The sequence below is a fragment of the Leopardus geoffroyi genome, chromosome B3 (assembly GCF_018350155.1).
Source record: "Leopardus geoffroyi isolate Oge1 chromosome B3, O.geoffroyi_Oge1_pat1.0, whole genome shotgun sequence".
NCBI lineage: Eukaryota > Metazoa > Chordata > Mammalia > Carnivora > Felidae > Leopardus > Leopardus geoffroyi.
In genome coordinates, this window is record NC_059337.1 from 29781544 (window position 1) to 29800843 (window position 19300).

General features: G+C 35.3%; 1 protein-coding gene across 6 annotated transcripts in view; it reads right to left on the reverse strand.

The window, feature by feature from the left end:
* The window catches only part of SCAPER (S-phase cyclin A associated protein in the ER), a 522269-nt gene that overhangs the window by 380758 nt on the left and 122211 nt on the right, over window positions 1-19300 (reverse strand). For 5 of the 6 annotated variants that reach the window (XM_045448989.1, XM_045448990.1, XM_045448988.1 and 2 more), the window contains 6 exons: window positions 14529-14791; window positions 11234-11467; window positions 8519-8689; window positions 3379-3454; window positions 3056-3173; window positions 2680-2791 (listed from right to left, as the gene is read on the reverse strand). In XM_045448989.1, coding sequence (XP_045304945.1) covers window positions 2680-2791; window positions 3056-3173; window positions 3379-3454; window positions 8519-8689; window positions 11234-11467; window positions 14529-14791 — 974 coding nt within the window. The remainder of the gene's footprint in view (window positions 1-2679; window positions 2792-3055; window positions 3174-3378; window positions 3455-8518; window positions 8690-11233; window positions 11468-14528; window positions 14792-19300) is intronic. The other variant, XM_045448987.1, reaches the window with a different exon arrangement.

The window sequence follows — 19300 nt, forward strand, 5'->3', positions numbered from 1 at the left end:
CTGGGTGACTTAGTTGGTTAAGCATCTGACTCTTGATTTCAGCTCAGGTTATGATCTCACAGTTCGTGGGTTCAAGCCCTGCATTGTGCTCTGCGCTGGCAGTGGCAAGCTGCTTGGGATTCTCTGTCTCTGTCTCTGTCTCTCTCTGTCTCTCTCTGACCTTTCCACACTCATGCTCACTCTAAGTAAATAAACATTAAAAAAATATATATTCTCTCTCTCTTTTCCTCTGCCCTTCTCCCCCACTCACACTCTCTCAAAATAAAATAAAATAAAATAAAATAAAATAAAATAAAATAAAGCATTAGGTAAAGAGAAAAATCAGATTTCCTTCTTTTCCCAATCAACTTTTCTACTGTACTAAAGAGAATCTTATACCACACCTCATTTTTTAAAAATATTGGGATTATTTGGTCCAACTATCTCTCCTAAATTTAAATTACACATCATAAGTAACGTAAATAATATATTTTTTTAGATTTTATTTTTAAATGTTTATTATTTTTTGAGAGAGAGAGAGAAAACAAGGGAGGGGCAGAGAGAGAGGGAGACACAGAATCCGAAGCAGGCTCCAGGCTCTGACCTGTCAGCACAGAGCCCAAGGGTGGGGCTAGAACCCACGAACCGTGAGATCATGATCTAAGCCAAAGTCAGACATTTAACTGACTGAACCACCCAGGCACCCCAAGATTTTATTTTTAAGGAATCTCTACATACAACATTGGGCTTGAACTCACAACCCCGAGATCAAGAGTCACTCATATGCTCCATCGACTGAGCCGGCCAGGCACCCCAATGCAAATAATATTTTAACCTATGCATATTAGTACTCTTTTCTAGTACTAGAAGGTAACAAAGGAGTTCCCCATATACTGTGACAGTCACACATCTTTCGTCATGTTGTTTTAGGTACTTGAAGTACACAGACTCCAAGATGGCTCCCAACGATCCAGCCACCTAGTACTCAGATCCTTGTCTAATTCCCTCCCACGTTGTACCAGGATTGCAACCAACAGAATACAGCAAAAGTGATGGTTTATCACTTCCAGGATTAGGTTATAAGAGGCAAGGGCAGCTTCGAATTTGGCAGCTCATTTGTTCTTTCCTTCTCTCTGTCTCTGTCTTTGTCTTTGTCCCCTTCTCCTTTCCTCCCTTCCTCCTGGATTACTTTCTGTGGGGAAGCCAGGGGCTATGTCATAAGGACACTTGGGCTATGAAAAGGCCCACATGGCAAATAACTGAAGTCTACAGCCAACTGCTAAAGAGGACCTGAGGCCTGCCTACAACCACATGAGTGAGTCCAGAAGTAGATCCTGTAGCTCCAAATGACAGCTTGACTGCAAATTCATGAAAGACTCTGAATAAAAATCACTAGGCAAGCCACTCCTGGTTCTCTTGCATCACATATAATGTGATAAACATCTGTTTTCTGTGGCTAAGTTTTGAGGTCTTTTGTTATATAGCACATGTAACTAATACAGTATTTGCCTATATTTGCCACTTTGACATAACAGTAAGAATGACCAGACACTGAGCATCAGCCATCATAATACTATGCCATTGTTATACACACTTGCCATATTTAATCATCACATCATGTTAATAATTAAAATTTTCATTTTAAAAATACAGAAGCTGAAGGGTGCCTGGGTAGTTCAGTTGGTTAAGCGTCCGACTCTTGGTTTTGGCTCAGGTCATGATCTCACAGTTTGTGAGTTCAAGCCCGCACAGGGCTCTATACTGACAGTGTGGAGCCTACTTGGGATTTCTCTCTCCCTCTCTCTCTGCCCCTCACCAGCTCGCTCTCTCTCTCGCTCTCTCTCTCTCTCTCTCTCTAAAAATAAATAAATAAACATAAAAAATTCTTTTTAATTTGAAAAAGAAAGAAAGAAACTGAAATGTAATATTGTCAAGTAACTTGCCCAGTGCATCATATTTTATTATGTGGTAAAACCAGGATTTGAACCCTGCTTGGCCATCTCCAAATCCCATGTTCTTTCTACTATATCACACTGATCAGAAGTTGCACTTCTCTAAATATTCTAAAAATCTCTTTATAAATTCAATTAGTGCCCCAACTTATTCAAACCTGATCATCTGAAGCTCAAAACTATCCTACCAATTCATCCTACATTGTCCACAAGACTCCCCGAAGAAACGCCCCAATGAAAACAAGAAAGGACAAAATGCAACTTCAATAATCCATGCCAACTCTGCAAACATCAATTTACTAGCTAATTTAGAAATGTCAATTTTTTTTCTTTTTTGCAGGTAACCTTCTGTAATTCAATAGGTAGAAATGCTTTTGTTTCCCAGAAAATTTAATTTTTATAGTTCTGCTAGCTTCTCTTAGACCCAAAAAATAGTCAAGTTAAAAATGAGTCCATCAATTTAAGGCTGTCAAAATTTTCTAAATATTAAAAACTCACCCTTTCTGGGGGCGCCTGGGTGGCGCAGTCGGTTAAGCGTCCGACTTCAGCCAGGTCACGATCTCGCGGTCCGTGAGTTCCAGCCCCGCGTCAGGCTCTGGGCTGATGGCTCAGAGCCTGGAGCCTGTTTCCGATTCTGTGTCTCCCTCTCTCTCTGCCCCTCCCCCGTTCATGCTCTGTCTCTCTCTGTCCCAAAAATAAATAAAAACGTTGAAAAAAATAAATAAATGAAAAAAAAATAAAAACTCACCCTTTCTAATAATTTCTGAAGCTTTAATGTTTTCTCTTCACGTAACTTTTCCCTTAGCTGCTGTGCTTTCATTTGTTTTTCTTCATGTTTTTTCTTAGATTCTGCAATTGTTCTATTAACACAAACAAATGGATAGAAGACACAAATGTTTACATGATAAAGCCAAAAATATTTTTAGTCTTCAACATTCTTAAAATAAATACAGGAAGTACACACAACTAATTTTGGCTTAACATTTCAGGAAAACATTGTCACTTTTCAATAGATCTGTAACTATCCTGAATAATATGCCTTAAAATGTTGTATAGCAATTTTACTAAAGACTAGTCAGTTTCCCTCTTGTGAAACATTTCAAATTAATTTTCAAAGGCCAGACCTTTTACGAGATGGTGAGGAAAGTTTTTCATGCATGTGAATTCCATGGCCTGGAGGTCTAGCAGGTTCCTCCTCTACAATATCCCCCCAGGATGTATTTTGGCGCCAAGTTTCACGAGCTGCCCAGAAAAAAAGAAAACCACCATTACTGTTTAACCACACAGTTCTATAAAACCAACATTTGAGAACAGGCTTTTAAAAGGCATCAGCATTCCCACTGTAAATTATTTATTTTACACATATAAACTCCACATAATAAGATAATCTATTTTAAACCCTTTTAGCTGCACACAGACAATGCACACAGGCATACACACACAATACCTTCATAATCTGCAAGGACATCATTCCAGTCCATAGACATGCCACAGAAAGATACACTCCCACTGCCCATGCTGGCCTAAAATGTAATAAGGAAGAGTGAAAAACAAATATTTGAACACAATTATCACCTTAAAAATGAACTGTAGATGTAATTTTCTTACCTGTTAACAAACAGTTCAAAACCAGAAAAAAGCTATATACCTCTTATAGTTACAATAATCACCAAATCAAAATACTATATAGTCTATATATTTTAAGAGGAAGACCAACCTACTTGTCATTAACAGCAGAGACAAATCAAGTAAATTTAAAAGAAACATATTGGCCTGATACTATTACTATATAATTCTGCCGTACTCATAGTATACCTCAGAAGAGCTCAAGATTATTCACTGGGCATTAAAAATTAATAGAAAAATATTTAAAACATTTACAGTTACTTTCATTCTGAAGAAATCCCTCTTATCAACATACATATCCTGAATGCTTAGTGATAGCAAGGTATGTATCATTTGCTTTTTATTAGTGGAACAGAAAAAAAGTAAATACCTTAGATTCTATTTCAGCCTCTGCAATTAAAATGTGAGTAATGCTGAGTTCTTACTTTTTCCAAGATTCAATTTCTTGATTTGTAAAATGAAAATAACAACTTCCAACTTGTCAGTTGCATTATATACAAAAATACTCTGTGGGGCGCCTGGGTGGCTCAGTCAGTTAAGTGTCCGACTTTGGCTCAGGTCATGATCTCACGGTTTATGGGTTCGAGCCCCATGTCAGGCTCTGTGCTGACAGCTCAGAGCCTAGAGCCTGCTTCAGATTCTGTGTCTCCCATTCTCTCTGCCCTTCCACTGCTCATGCTCTGTCTCTCTCTCTCTCTCTCTCTCTCTCTCTCTCTCTCAAAAATAAACAAACATTAGAAAAATTTAAAAAAATACTCTGTAATGGTTAAAGTGCTAAAAAATGATTTCCTATTGTTTTTGTATGAACTCTAAGTCCTTCTGGCCCTAAGAATTTTATTTCTAAATGTAATTTTTGAACAATTATGCAAAAAATTCTGAAAGCTCTCAGAAAGAACCCAAAATGGCAGTGAAGTAGGAAGACCCTAGGCTCATCTTGTCCCAGGAACACAACTAGGTATCTATCAAATCATCCTAAATACCCCCGAAATCACCCTGAAGACAGGACATACTCCACAAGTAAAGAGAGAAGAGGCCATATCAAACAAAGTAGGAAGTACAGACATGGGTTAGGGGAGAAACAGATCATGGGTGCTGCAGAGAGGAAGGAGCTGTGGTCGCGAGGACGGGCGAGAGAAAAAGACAAGTCCAGGAACACACAAGGAGAACGTTTCCCCAAAGCCACTAGCTTGGAAACAGAGAGGGACTGAATTTTCTGAGCTCTTGCAACCAGCAGGGTTTAAACGTTAGAGTTTTAAAGGTCAGCAGGCTTAGCTGGGATAGAGCCTGGAGGGCACAACCCGCTCCTGGAGAGGAGGCAGGCAAACAACCCCAGGGACAGTCAGTGTGGAAACAGTGATCTGAAGAACAGCAGGGGCACACAGTGGTGAGATTATTCCCTATTCTAGGAGTGTTTCCCAGAGAGGCAACATTCATGGAGACTGCTGTCCAGGAACAAAGGAGCTGGCTGAAGCCATTTCCCTCCAACACCCCTCAGCATGAACACAAGGCCATCTGAGGGAAGCAGCTCAGCGCCAACACTGGCTGCCTAAGTTGCTTCCACCAAGTCCCACACATCTGTGCTCTAGCGGGACTGCCCTTCTCAGTCAAGCTTGCCTCAGCCCTAGTGTGGTGAGTCCCTCTCCCAGAAAAACAGCACAAACCCCTGCCCACACCATGTCTCCTGACCAGAGAGTTCTACAAGACCTTGGTTCTGGTGGAGTTGGTGTCAGGTCTTAATGCACAAACACACCAGAGCACATCTAGTTAAAACTTACCACATTCAGGCCAGGGACCAAACACTGCCCCCAGCAGGCAAGGAGAGGCTCTACAGACAACTGGCCTAAAGGACAGAGCAGCCAAAACGCAACAGTAAAGCATGTATAGCACACACCAGAGCCAATCCCTGAAGCGCCAGGCCCTGGGCAGTACATAAGGCCATTACTTTCAGGAGAAGGAGACATAACTGGCTTTTCTAACACAGAGAAGAAGGCAGATACCAGATAAAATGCCAAGACAGAGGAATTTATCCCAAATGAAAACAAGATAAGGCAAAACAGATATAAGTAACATGCCTGATGGAGAATTTAAAGCAATAATCATAAAGATACTCACTGGGCTTGAGAAAAGAATAGAAGACATCAGTGAGACCCTTACAACAGAGATAAAAGAGTTTAAAAAAAATCAACCAGAGATGAATGAAATAAATGAGATTGGAAACAGGCTTGATGCAATGAACAGCAGGCTGGAAGAAGCAGAGGAATGAACTAGTGACCTAAAAGATAAAATAATCAACAATAATGAAGCTGAACAAAAGAAAAAATAATTATGCAACACAAGAATAGACTTAGGGAACTCAGTGACCCCATCAAATATAAAAACATTCATATCAGAGGAGTCCCAGAAAGTATAAAATATTATTTCAAGAAATAACAGCAGAAAATTTCTGTAATCTGGGAAAGGAAACAGACATCAAGATCCAGGAGCACAGGGAACTCTGATCAAAATCATCAAAAGCGGGCCAACACCAAGACATATTGTAATCAAATTTTAAAATACAGTGAAAGAAAAAATCCTAAAAGCAGCAAGACAAAAGAAGTCCTTAATTTACAAAAGAACATCCATCAGGTTAGCAATAGATCTCTCCACAGAAAACTGGCAAGCCAGAAGTAAGTGGCATGCTCCATTCAATGTGCTAAATGGAAAAAGTATGCAGCCAAGAATACTCTATCCTGCAAGGCTATCATTCAGAATAAAAGGGGAGATACAGAGCTTCCCAAACAAAAATTAAAGGAGTTCATGACCACTAAACCAGCCCTGCAATAAATATTAAAGGGGACTCTTTGAGTACAAAGACCAAAAGTGACAAAGGCAAGAAAGGATCAGAGGAAATCTCCATTAAAAACAACAAAACAAGTAATAAAATGGCAATAAATACATATCTATCAATAATTACTTTGAATGTAAATGGACCAAATGCTCCAATCAAAAGACATAGGGTGTCAGAAGGGATTAAAAAAATAAGACCCCTCTATATGCTGCCTACAAGAGACTCATTTTAGACCTAAAGACACCTGAAGATTGAAAGTGAGGGAGTGGAGAAACATTTATCACTCAAATGGATGTCAAAATAAAGTCCAAGTAGCAATACTTATATGGGACAAACTAGACTTTTTTTTCTTGTATTGTCTTTATCCTGCTTTGTTATCAGAACAGTACTGGCCTCATGGAATGATTTTGAATATGTTTCCTCTCTTCCATTATTTATGAGATTTGGTAAATATTGTCATTGGTTTTTTTTTTAATGTTTGGTAGAATTCCACCCATGAAACCATGTGGTCTTAGACTTTTCTGTGCTCAGAGTTTTGATTCCCAATTCAACTTTCATTTTTGTTATTGGTCTAAGAAGATTTCCTACTTCTTAGATTCAAGATTCATGACTCAATCTTGGTAACTTGTACGTTTTTAGGAATTTTGTTTGTTTGGTTTTCTTCTAGTTATTTGATTTATTAATATATAATTATAGTAATCTGTTATCATCTGTTGTATTGTTTTCTCTTCTATTTTTCATTTTGGCTTATGTGTCTTCTCTCCTTTTTCTTAATTAATGTAAAGTATTGCCAATTTTATTTCCTTTTTTTTTTTTTTTTTTTGGAAAAACCAGTCATGACTTTCAATGTTATATTATTGTTTACTCTGGTCTCTACTTCTGATTTTTCTTTGTTATTTCCTTCCTCTACTAAATTTCACCTAAGTCTCTTCTTTTCCTAGTTCCTTGTGATATAATGTTGTTTACTTCAACACTTTTTCTTAATACAAGCATTTATAGCATCTAGCATCTAACATTTGCTTTTTGCTGCATCCCATAGGTTACTGAATATTGTGTTTTATTTTTCTTTTGTTTTAAATTTTTTTTTATTAGTTTTCTTTATTCTTGAGAGGCAGAGAGAGAGCGTGTGTCGGAGAGGGGCAGAGAGAGAGGGAGACACAGAATCCAAAGCAGGTTCCAGGCTCTGAGCTGTCAGCACAGAGCCTGATGTGGGGCCTGAACTCACGAACCATGAGATCATGACCTGTGCCAATGTCGGACACTCAACCAACCGAGCCACCCAAGTGCCCGTTTTAAGACATATCTTAATTTGCCATTGGATTTCTTATTTGGCCCATTGTTTGTGCAGTGGTGTGTTAATATTTACACATTAAATATTTAATATTTACATTGTAGATTTTCCAGCTTTTATTGTTGATCTTTAGTTTTGTACCATTGTAAATGGAAATTATACTTAGTATGATTTCAGTCTTTTTTTTTAATGGTATTTATTTATTTATTTATTTATTTTTGAGAGAGAGAGAGAGAGAGGGAGACAGAGTACGAGCAGGGGAGAGGGGCAGAGAGAGAGGGAGACAGAATCCACGAAGCAGGCTCCAGGCTCTGAGCTGTCAGCATACAGCCTGATACGGGGCTCAAACCCATGAACTAAAAGATCATGACCTGAACCAAAGTCAGACACTTAACCAACTGAGCCAACCAGGCGCCCCGATTTCAGTCTTCTTAAAATTGTAATATTTGTTATGTCTCTGGGATTCTTTTGTGAATACTTAAAAAAAAATGTCTGTTCTATTTTTCTTGGATGGAATGTTTTCAATATATCTTTTAGAATCATGTATTCTGAAGTATGCTTCAAATAAAAAATGCTCTTGTTGGAAAAAAAAAATACCCTTCTTTACCTGAGGGTGCTCATTTAAAATAAAGCTATCAGAGGGGAGACAGCTGGGGGAATGAGTGAAACAGGTGATGGGGATTAAGGGTACACTTAGGATGAGCACTGAGTAAAGATGTACAGAATTGGTGATCACTATATTACACCTGAAATTAATACAACCCTATATGTTAACTATACTGGAATTTAAAAAAAATAAAAAATAAAAAATAAAAATTTTTAATTTAAAAAATAAAACCTCACAGAAAAGTCACTGTCGTTGTCAGTTTCAATATTAATATCGTTGTTTTCTTCTGCTTCAATTTCTCTGGTTAACTGCTCCTCTTCAGCAATAGCACTAGCAATAGCTTCTTCATTGGCCTTTTCTAGACGATCTGCTAGCTCTTCTTTTTTAGCAAGAACTTCTGCCATGGACTGTAAAGTTAAAAACAAACAAACAAAAGAATCATCAATTAAGTGGAAAGTAATCATTTCTTTATGTACTAACGACACACTCAACAGTATACATAAAATAGCATTGATCTAGAATTATAAAATGTGGGTTTCAGTATAAGTTCAACCACTTGTTACTTGTGTGACTGGGAAGCTTCTTAAAACCAAGAGCTTATTTTGTATTCCATAAAATGGTACAATAATTCATGACTTACCTTCATCATGAGACAGCTGTGTATGAGAAACTGTGAAGTTATACAAATAACAGGTATTATTATTAATGTCAAAGTATGAATTTCATTTGAGTGCCAAAATTCAAAACAGTTGTAGATCAAGTATCTTTAAGACAAAAGAAAAGCACTATAAAAGGAATATAGCCTGCTTGGGATTTTCCCTCTCTCCCTCTCTCTCTGCCCCTCCCCAGCTCACGCTCTCTCAAAATAAATAAACTGTAAAAAAAAAAAAATTTGAAATTTTAGTAAATCTAAAAACCTAGATCCACTGTAGCTAGGTTTTATATTAGCACATTTTTTACAACAATGGCAAAAGTTGAGCTTAAATAGAAAGGTTCAAACAGTCATTTTCTATTAAATTTTTTTCATGTTTATTTATTTTTGAGAGAGTGAAAGACAGAGTGTGAGCTGCGTAAGGGGCAGAGAGAGGGAGACACAGAATCCAAAGCAGGTTCCAGGCTCTGAGCTGTCAGCACAGAGCCTGACACGGGGCTCAAACTCACTAGCTGTGAGATCATGACCTAAGCCAAAGTAGGACGCTTAACCAACTGAGCCACCCAGGTGCCCCTTGAACAGTCATTTTCTACCAAAATTTCTGTTGAATAAGATAACCGAAGAATTATTATTATTATTATTATTATTATTATTATTATTATTATTATTTACCTTTAGCTACAGGACTACTGCATTGAGAAAGAAAAGAAAAAGTTCTGTCATCACAGGCAGCAATTCTCTACAACCCCCCACTGAGAACCTATACAATGAGGTACATGTAGAGAGCAATCCAAAGATTTAGCTCCGCCAAGACAAATCCAAACACAAAAGTTTTTTAAAATCTGGTTTAATTAAAATTCCTCTAAGAACTCTAAGAATATACTAATATTCATATCAAAAGCAGAGTATGTAAAGTACGTAAATTTGATCCTTAAAATAACCAAGAGTTTTTAATATTCTACCACAAGCTTATTTATACATGTGATCAAAATAAAATGGATGAAAGAATTTTTAAATAACTATTTAGTGCTTATTTAAGTATGGGATCTTTCTCCTCTTCTGAAATTTGATTCTCACAGAATCAATTCACAAAATAAATAATATGACGCCTAGCTATGCAAATAAAAAATATAAATATGACCAATTTCTATCCCATATATTAAACCTAGTACTTACATGACCATAATTATGTTTCACCTTTAAGAACAGTCACACTAAAAGAGCCAACTTAAAATATAATTTTCTCTTTATTCCTTACTTTAAATTTTTAAATGTTTTTCTTATTACTATAGAGCCCTCATTTTTCCCTTATACAAACCCCTATCAAGTTTCATCTGTGTCTAATGTTATTATCTAAGATACATAATTTGATGTAATACCATCTGTCAATAGCATCTTTCAGCATAAGGCACTAAGTTTTTAAGGAAAGTACAGTATACGGTGGCCATTTAAAAAATAAAATTTGATGGGGCACCTTGGTGACTCAGTCGGCTAAGCATATGACTGATTTCACCTCAGGTCATGATCTCATGGTTTGTGAGATCAAGCCTTGCGACAGTGTGGAGCTTGCTTGGGTCTCTCTCTCTCTCTCTCTCTCTCTCTCTGCCTCTCCCCGCCTTGTACACATGCGTGCTCTCTCTCTCAAAATAAATAAAAATAAAGTAAAATAAGATTTGAATGATTTTTCTCAGTAATTTTTTGTGTGTGCCTATTTCTTCTGAAAGTTACTTTTATACTAGAATAACCCATTCTGGATTATCCTCAGGTCATGTATCTTACTACTAAAGTGAGAAATAGAAAGACATGAGGACAAATAAGTAGTCATCTAAAAGCATAAAACTGTAATTCCAAATCAAGGTTCTGCATTTTTAAAGGTTCTGCAATAGGGATGGTAAATAAATTTCATCTTGAAGACCAACTCCAAGCAAACGACAGAGGCTATCTAAAGAACTCTATTAAGAGAATTTTTAAAAAGTCCAGTAGGCAACATTTTCTATCCATCAGAGTGCTAGACGTTGCATGGAAGACTTTATTGTTACTGGTTTAGTTTCTTAATGCCAGACTAAAAAACATTTGATCAAATCACAAAATGAATGATTTTAGCAACAGTTATTTGGCGATCTTATTTTCGTCCTCTACAAAATGAGAAGCATCTCAAAGCTTGCTATAAGAATAAAATATTAAAAAGAAATAACATGTACAAAATACTTTATAAAGTGTAAAGTAATACAATTTATTACTATTAAAGTTTTATGCCTCTTTAATATATTTACTCAGAATTCTGATAAGTTGTTCTTACCAAGTTAGCAGCACTCACATTTGAAATATCTGAAGGGTCCATTTCACTCTCTATCCCTGCTTTCTCTGCTGAAAATATGTCATTTGCTTGCAAAGGAGGCATATCAGCTTGCTGAATAATTGAAACACATTCTGTATCAATGTGAACAGCAGGTATTTCAGAAGTTCGCAGAGAATGGTCTTGTAAAGTACTACTGCGAGAGCTCTTGACATCATCCAATGTATTCACTGTGAACTAACAAAACACATTTACAGAATGAATCAGACAAACTACTCCATTGTAGAAAAAATGATTATAATACACCTATCAACTAAAGCAGTAGCTGACTGGCTGACTGACGACTCACTCGTCTTTTTTCTATGTTTCAAGTGTAAGGAAAAAAAAATACCATTAAGCAGAACAAGTTTTATTTGCACACCTACTACGTACAGGGCAATGCTTTATGAAAGCTTAACTTTATTAAGCTATATTCAAAGTTTAGCTTTATTAAGCTATATTGTAATTACATTTTTATTTTTAGTAGGCTGATTCTTGATGAGTACTTTATATACATCACAAAAGAAATTCTAGTCACAAGTATAATAGTTTGTCTTATATTCAAATAACTAAAGGTATTTATGTGGTTTTGCAAAGATTGTCTGTCTAATATCAAATGAAGGCACTTTTCACCAAAATATATACTTTCAGGGCATTTTACTCATAACAAGACAGTTGCTCTCTTAAGATAACATTAACAAACCTCAAAGTATCTTTCATGTAAACCCACATGGTACACAATACCAATTCTCAGATCTAAAAGAGAAAATACACCATAAGAAGTATAGTATATCTGAGCAAGCAATTCCTATTTAGATTTCAATATCCTCCCCCATTACCCTTTAGAAATATTTAACACATAACCAACAAAAATAGGAAAATGATCTAAGTCAAATAAAGTACTGTCTTAAGCCAAATACCCATTTTTTAAAAACCTCCTAGTTTAGTAAATAGAAACATGTCTTTAGTAACAGAGTACAGAAAGAATGGTGCTGTGTTTTCCAATTATACTCAGAGTAATGAGCTACAAGTAGAACTAAAATCTAAAATTGTGAATTTCAAACCCACTCACATCACTATTTAAATAAACATTAGATATATAATAAATATTGCAGTGGCCATGAAGCTCCCAATTTGATTAATTATTTATATAAATATGAAACTTGGTCAAGTCTTATAAACTACTTTAAAAATTCTACTATTGGTCAAAACTTAGTGTCCCAAAGCACTGATTTTAGTGTAGGTATTATTTAAATTGTATCTCATTGTTTATATCACTATCAACATTATCTATACATCATTCACCATAGTTTATAATCTTCTTGGCAATATTTATATTGGCATTACTGATGTTTACAATATAGTCAACTCTGTTTATTAAAAAATCAGTATCATTTATACAGTAAAATCAAAGCTAAACTATAACGTTGAAAAAATATACAATATGCTATTTCCATTTTTAGAATGACAGTGGAAAAAACAAATATTATCATTAGCTTGGACACCAAGAGCAGTGAACTTTTTATATGGAAATATTTTAGCAATAGTTAAATTACTCAAAAGTTGTATGTATGGATTATTCCTAAAATCCCAAATCATGTAAGTTTATTCATTACCCAAAACCAATGTAATTTTTATATTGTTAAGTTTTATAGCTAAAATATATGTTAGCAAAAATGCTACAGGTCTGTTAAGTGATACAAAAAGATTTTTTACCTACATTAAAAAGTTTCTGAAAAGTATAACCAACAAAAATACTGATTATTTCCTGTGTCTAGGATTCTGCTCCATAATGCAGTAAATTAAAGGCAACATAAGATACCGCTCACAAGGAGCTTCCAATCTCACATGGGTATAAAACATACATACATTAAGGAGTTACAGAACATCAGGAACAATGTACAGTTAAGAGCCATTATCATCATTAAGAAGAAAAACATGGAAATTGAGTACAGTTTCCAATAAAAACAAATATCCTACTAGTAAAAAGAGAAAACTTTAAAGCAGAAATACTATTCTAAACTGAGAAATAATGTAACTATTTTACAAATTTTTACTTAGCCCCTGTATCATATAAAGAATCTCTTATGTTTCATTTTGCATAAAATTATGCCTATTGAACATATATTTTCATGTAAACAAATATCTAAAAAATGCATTCCTTCATCAAATAAGTAAAATAAATTTCAAATGGACTAACAGCAGAAATACTGAGAATATCATCTTTAAAGAATTACATTAAATATTGGCAAATGACTATACACTTGAATTGCAGGATGTAAAAGGAGAGCAAGTTCAAAATGATTCTTACTTTCATCAACATTTTTAATAACACTCCAAATGAAACAGTAGACCACCATTTAAACCAAGTAATTCAAACTAACAACAAAGTTGGGAAAATTAATATATGCCTCTAGATGTGACACTAAGGCCAATCACTTTATTTCTGTCAAAAATGCATAAGCTAACTTGGATAATAAACTAACTGAAGGATATTCTACAAAAAAAATAATGCAATGTATTCTTCAAAAACATTAATGTCATGAAAAACAACGATAAACTGAAAAACTGTCCCTGATGAAAGATGTTAAAGAAACAAAGCTGAATTTATAAGGTATGATTCTAGATTGGATCTCTGCTCAGAGAAAAAATTCTATGATGAAAGGGCACCTGGATGGCTCAGTTGGGTAAGCATCCAACTTCGGCTCAGGTCATGATCTCACGGTTCATGAGTTGAAGCCCCGCATCAGGCGCCTGCCTCACTACCAGTGTGGAGTCTGCTTGGGGTTCTCTCTCTCTCCCTCTCTCTCTGCCCTTTCCCCCCTCAAAATAAATAAATAAACTTTAAAAATTCTATGAAGAAATTACTGGTACATGATATGAATTATAAATTAGAGGAAAATACTATATAGATATCAAATTCCCTGAATTTTACAATTAAAATGGTTAAGGGTTTCTTTATTCTTTGTAGATACATGCTATAATGCAGGTAAATGGTTATGGTGTTTGCATATTGTTTAGTATACATGTGTGTGACATGTAAGTATGAATAAAGAAGAAAAAAGAAAAAATGAGGCAAATGTTAATCTGTGAATCTAGGTAAAGAGTATAGGAGAGTTCATTGTTCATTCTTGCAACTTTTCTGGAGATCTGAATTTTTTTACAATAAAAAGTTAAAAATAAAATAGGAAAATAAGACATTCCAGCATAGACATATCCCTTATAAAAATGTAGTAAAAGGATTTTCAGAATGTACTACCTGGGTTCTTTCAGCAAGAGGATGGTCACAAGAGTGTAATGAGTCTTTGGACCGAGATTCTATAGTATTAGAAGGTCCATCTCCATCAAATTCACCTTTCTCAATGCTTTCATCAGGTAAAAGTTGTATATTTTCTTTATCACTGTCATCCTTTGACCTTAATGTTTCTGTTGCTACTGAAACTTTTGTCATCACTGCTGTTGATCGTGAGCGAACAGGCCTTCCCCTCTGAACAGTCTCCCATCCTTCAGCATCTTTCCGTTCTATGCAATTGAGGGAAGGAAATAAATCAAGATTTCTTTAGATGATAAAAATTTTCAAAACCTATAAAATAAAAACTTTTTCCAATCAAATTCGTATTAAGTGTAACTAATATATAAACATGACACTAACTATACAAGATGCAGTGTGTGTATGTGCATATGTAATGTCTAATACAAGTACACTGTGGGGTTGGTATGATTTTCCATGTTTTACAAATGACAAAACTGAGATTCAGATTAAGACTGACATAGGCCACAGAGTCAGAAAGTAATAATAAACATTTATATAGTGTGTGCTGTGTGCTAGCACTGTTCCAAGTGTCTACATATTGCAACTCTTAATCTCCACAACAACCCTGTAATACCAATACTATCATCCCAATTTTATCATTGATAAAATTTATCATTTGTCATTTCACTTACCCCATTTATCATTGAAAATAATGAGACAAAGAGAGGTTAAGTAATTTCCCCAAGGTCACACACCCAGTAAAGGTAAAGCCAAGATGCAAGTTTAGGCAAATTGGTTCTGGTGTTCATGTCCCAGTGGTTACATAAAAACTGCCCTCCACCCCCATCTTTCAGAATCCACATAGGCCTACCTCAAAAGTCCAAGTTCTTTCCTCTATCCTAGTACTAATAGCATACATTTGACTGTATGTCAGCACAGAGCCTGCTGTGGATCCTCTGTCCCTCTCTCTCTGCCCCTCCCTCACTTGTGCTCTGTGTCTCAAATAAATATTAAAAAAAATAATAAAAATACAATTGAACTCTAGGTTATCTACAAGAAATTCACTTAAATACTTGTATTCACCTAAATACAAGGTCATATGTAAGTTCAAAGTGAGAAAGATACAACATGCAAATACTGAGGAAAGCAGGAGTAGATATATTATTATCAGATAAAGTAGACTTCAGAGCAAAGAAATTACTAAAGAAACAAAAACATATTATATAATGATAAAAGCATTGCACAGTGAAGATATATACCCCTAAATATGTATACACCGAACAATATAAACTCAAGATACACAGCAAAAAAACTGATAAGGATGAAATGAGAAAGAGAAAGATCCACAATTACAAATGTGGACTTCTAACTCCCTCCCAGGGACTGATAGAACTAGATAGAAAATCAGCAAGTATATAGAAAAATTGAACATACAATCAACCAACTTGATATAACAGCATATACAAAACAGTCCATTCAACAGTAAAATGCTTTTTTTTTCAAATATATACAGAACATTCAGTATCACAGACCATATTCATTCTATAAAATAAAGTTTAATGAACCAATTCTATAAGAAACACAAACTATAAAACTCAACCAAAATGAAAACAGACTATCTGAATAGTCTCATGATTATTAAAGAATTCAATTTGTACTTTTTAAAAGTTCCCCACTCAAAACCTCCAGGCCCAGATGGTTTCTCTGGCAAATTCTATGCAACACTTTTAAAAGGATTTAAAATTTTTACACAACTATTCCAGAAAATAGGAGAGTAGAGAACACCTCCCAAGTACCAAGGCCAGTTTTACCTTGGTACAAAAACACACAAAGACAGTACATAAAAATAAAACTAAATAACAATATTTCTCATGAATTTAGATATAAAAATCTTCAACAAAATATCAGCATATCAAATCCAGCAATGTATAAAAAGAATTACAAACCATTACCAAGTAGAATTAATTACAAGTATGCAAACCTGGTTCAACATTCAAAAAAAATCAACGTAATTCACTACTGTCCACTGACTATACAAGTAAAATCATATGATCCTATCAACTGATGCAGAAAAAGTATTTCACAAAATCCAATATCCATTCTTGAGAAAAATTTATTAAGCTATAATATAGGGGAACTTACTCAACTCAATAAAAAGCATCGACAAAAAACCTATAGCTAACATATACTCAATGGTGCAACAATGAATGAATAATTTTCCCCATGATCTAGAACAAGAAAAGGATGTTTCCTCTCACCATCCTTCTTCAACATAGTACCGGAAGTCCTAGACAGTGCAAAAAGGCATGGGATGTGGGGATGGGGGGAAGGAAAAGAAGAAATAAAACTGTCCCCATTTTCAGATGACATGATTGTCTACATAGAATATCCCAAGGAATTACATAAAAATTCCAGAATTATTACATAAATTCAATAATGTTGTAGGATACAAGTCAATGCACAAATGCACTGCATTTATACAGACTAACAGTGAACATGTGAAAACAAATTTGAAACAATTTATGATTACACTAAAGAAAATAAAATATTTAGTAATAAGTCTAAGAAAAAAGGTACAGAATATGTATCCTAAAAACTACAAAAGGCTGATTAAAAAAAGAGAAGACCTAATGAATTGAAAGACATACATACCATGTTCATTAAAAAATGATTAGAAAATCCAGCATCGTAAAAGTGTCAATTCTCTCTAAAATGATCAACAGCATAATGTAATTTCTATCAAAATACCAGTAACATTTTTTTGAACATTAGAAAAGCTTACTCTAAAATTTATATAGAAAGACATAAAACCTAAAAGAGCTAAAAACAATTTTCTTTAAAAAAGAATAAATTAAAAGTAATCACTCTATTCAATGTTTTAAGGCTTACCACAGAGTGAGATTAATCAAGAAAGTACAGTATGGGTGGAACAACAGACACACAGATCAATGAAATAGACTACTTTAAAACCCAGAAATACACCCACACAAATATGCCCAACTGATTTTTGATAAAATTTCAAGAGAAATTCCAACAAATGGTGGTAGTAACCAGACATCCAAGGCAAAAAAGTAAACCTCCATCTAAAACTCACACTTCACCCAAAAATTCAGTCAAAAAGTATCACTAATTTAAGATGTAAAACTATAAAACCTAGGAAGAAAAAAAAAAACCAAGAAATCTTTCGAAAATATGGCTAGACAATGAGTTCTTACACTTGACACCAAAAGCATGATGCATAGGAAACCCTCACAAACCTCATCAAAATTGAAAAATTTTCCCCTGCAAAAGACTCTATGAAGACAATGAAAAGATAAACAACAGACTTGTAGGAAATACCCAATGATGTCTAGAATATATAAAGAACTCTGAAAATTCAACAGTAGTATTACAGACAATCCAACTAGAAAATGGGCAAAAGATGTGAAGAAACACTACAATGAAGGGTATATACAAATGGCAAAGAAGTAAACAAAAGACATTCAACATCATTAGCCACTAGTGAAATGCAAATTAAAAACCACAATGAGATATCACTCTATACTTATCAGAATGGTTATATACAATATAATCACAGTATTACATACTAATAATGGATGGGGAGATGCAGGGTTAGAAGGGTGTTAAGGATATGAGGTTTCTTTTTTTTTTTTTTTTTTTTTTAATATATGAAATTTATTGTCAAATTGGTTTCCATACAACACCCAGTGCTCATCCCAAAAGGTGCCCTCCTCAATACCCATCACCCACCCTCTCCTCCCTCCCACCCCCCATCAACCCTCAGTTTGTTCTCAGTTTTTAACAGTCTCTTATGCTTTGGCTCTCTCCCACTCTAACCTCTTTTTTTTTTTTTTTTCTTTTTCCCTCCCCCTCCCCCATGGGTTCCTGTTACGTTTCTCAGGCTCCACATAAGAGTGAAACCATTTGGTATCTGTCTTTCTCTGTATGGCTTATTTCACTTAGCATCACACTCTCCAGTTCCATCCACGTTGCTACAAAAGGCCATATTTCATTTTTTCTCATTGCCACGTAGTATTCCATTGTGTATATAAACCACAATTTCTTTATCCATTCATCAGTTGATGGACATTTAGGCTCTTTCCATAATTTGGCTATTGTTGAGAGTGCTGCTATGAACATTGGGGTACAAGTGCCCCTATGCATCAGTACTCCTGTATCCCTTGGGTAAATTCCTAGCAGTGCTATTGCTGGGTCATAGGGTAGGTCTATTTTTAATTTTCTGAGGAACCTCCACACTGCTTTCCAGAGCGGCTGCACCAATTTGCATTCCCACCAACAGTGCAAGAGGGTTCCCGTTTCTCCACATCCTCTCCAGCATCTAGAGTCTCCTGTTTTGTTCATTTTGGCCACTCTGACTGGCGTGAGGTGATACCTGAGTGTGGTTTTGATTTGTATTTCCCTGATAAGGAGCGACGCTGAACATCTTTTCATGTGCCTGTTGGCCATCCGGATGTCTTCTTTAGAGAAGTGTCTATTCATGTTTTCTGCCCATTTCTTCACTGGGTTATTTGTTTTTCGGGTGTGGAGTTTGGTGAGCTCTTTATAGATTTTGGATACTAACCCTTTGTCTGATATGTCATTTGCGAATATCTTTTCCCATTCCGTTGGTTGCCTTTTAGTTTTGTTGGTTGTTTCCTTTGCTGTGCAGAAGCTTTTTATCTTCATAAGGTCCCAGTAATTCACGTTTGCTTTTAATTCCCTTGCCTTTGGGGATGTGTCGAGTAAGAGATTGCTACGGCTGAGGTCAGAGAGGTCTT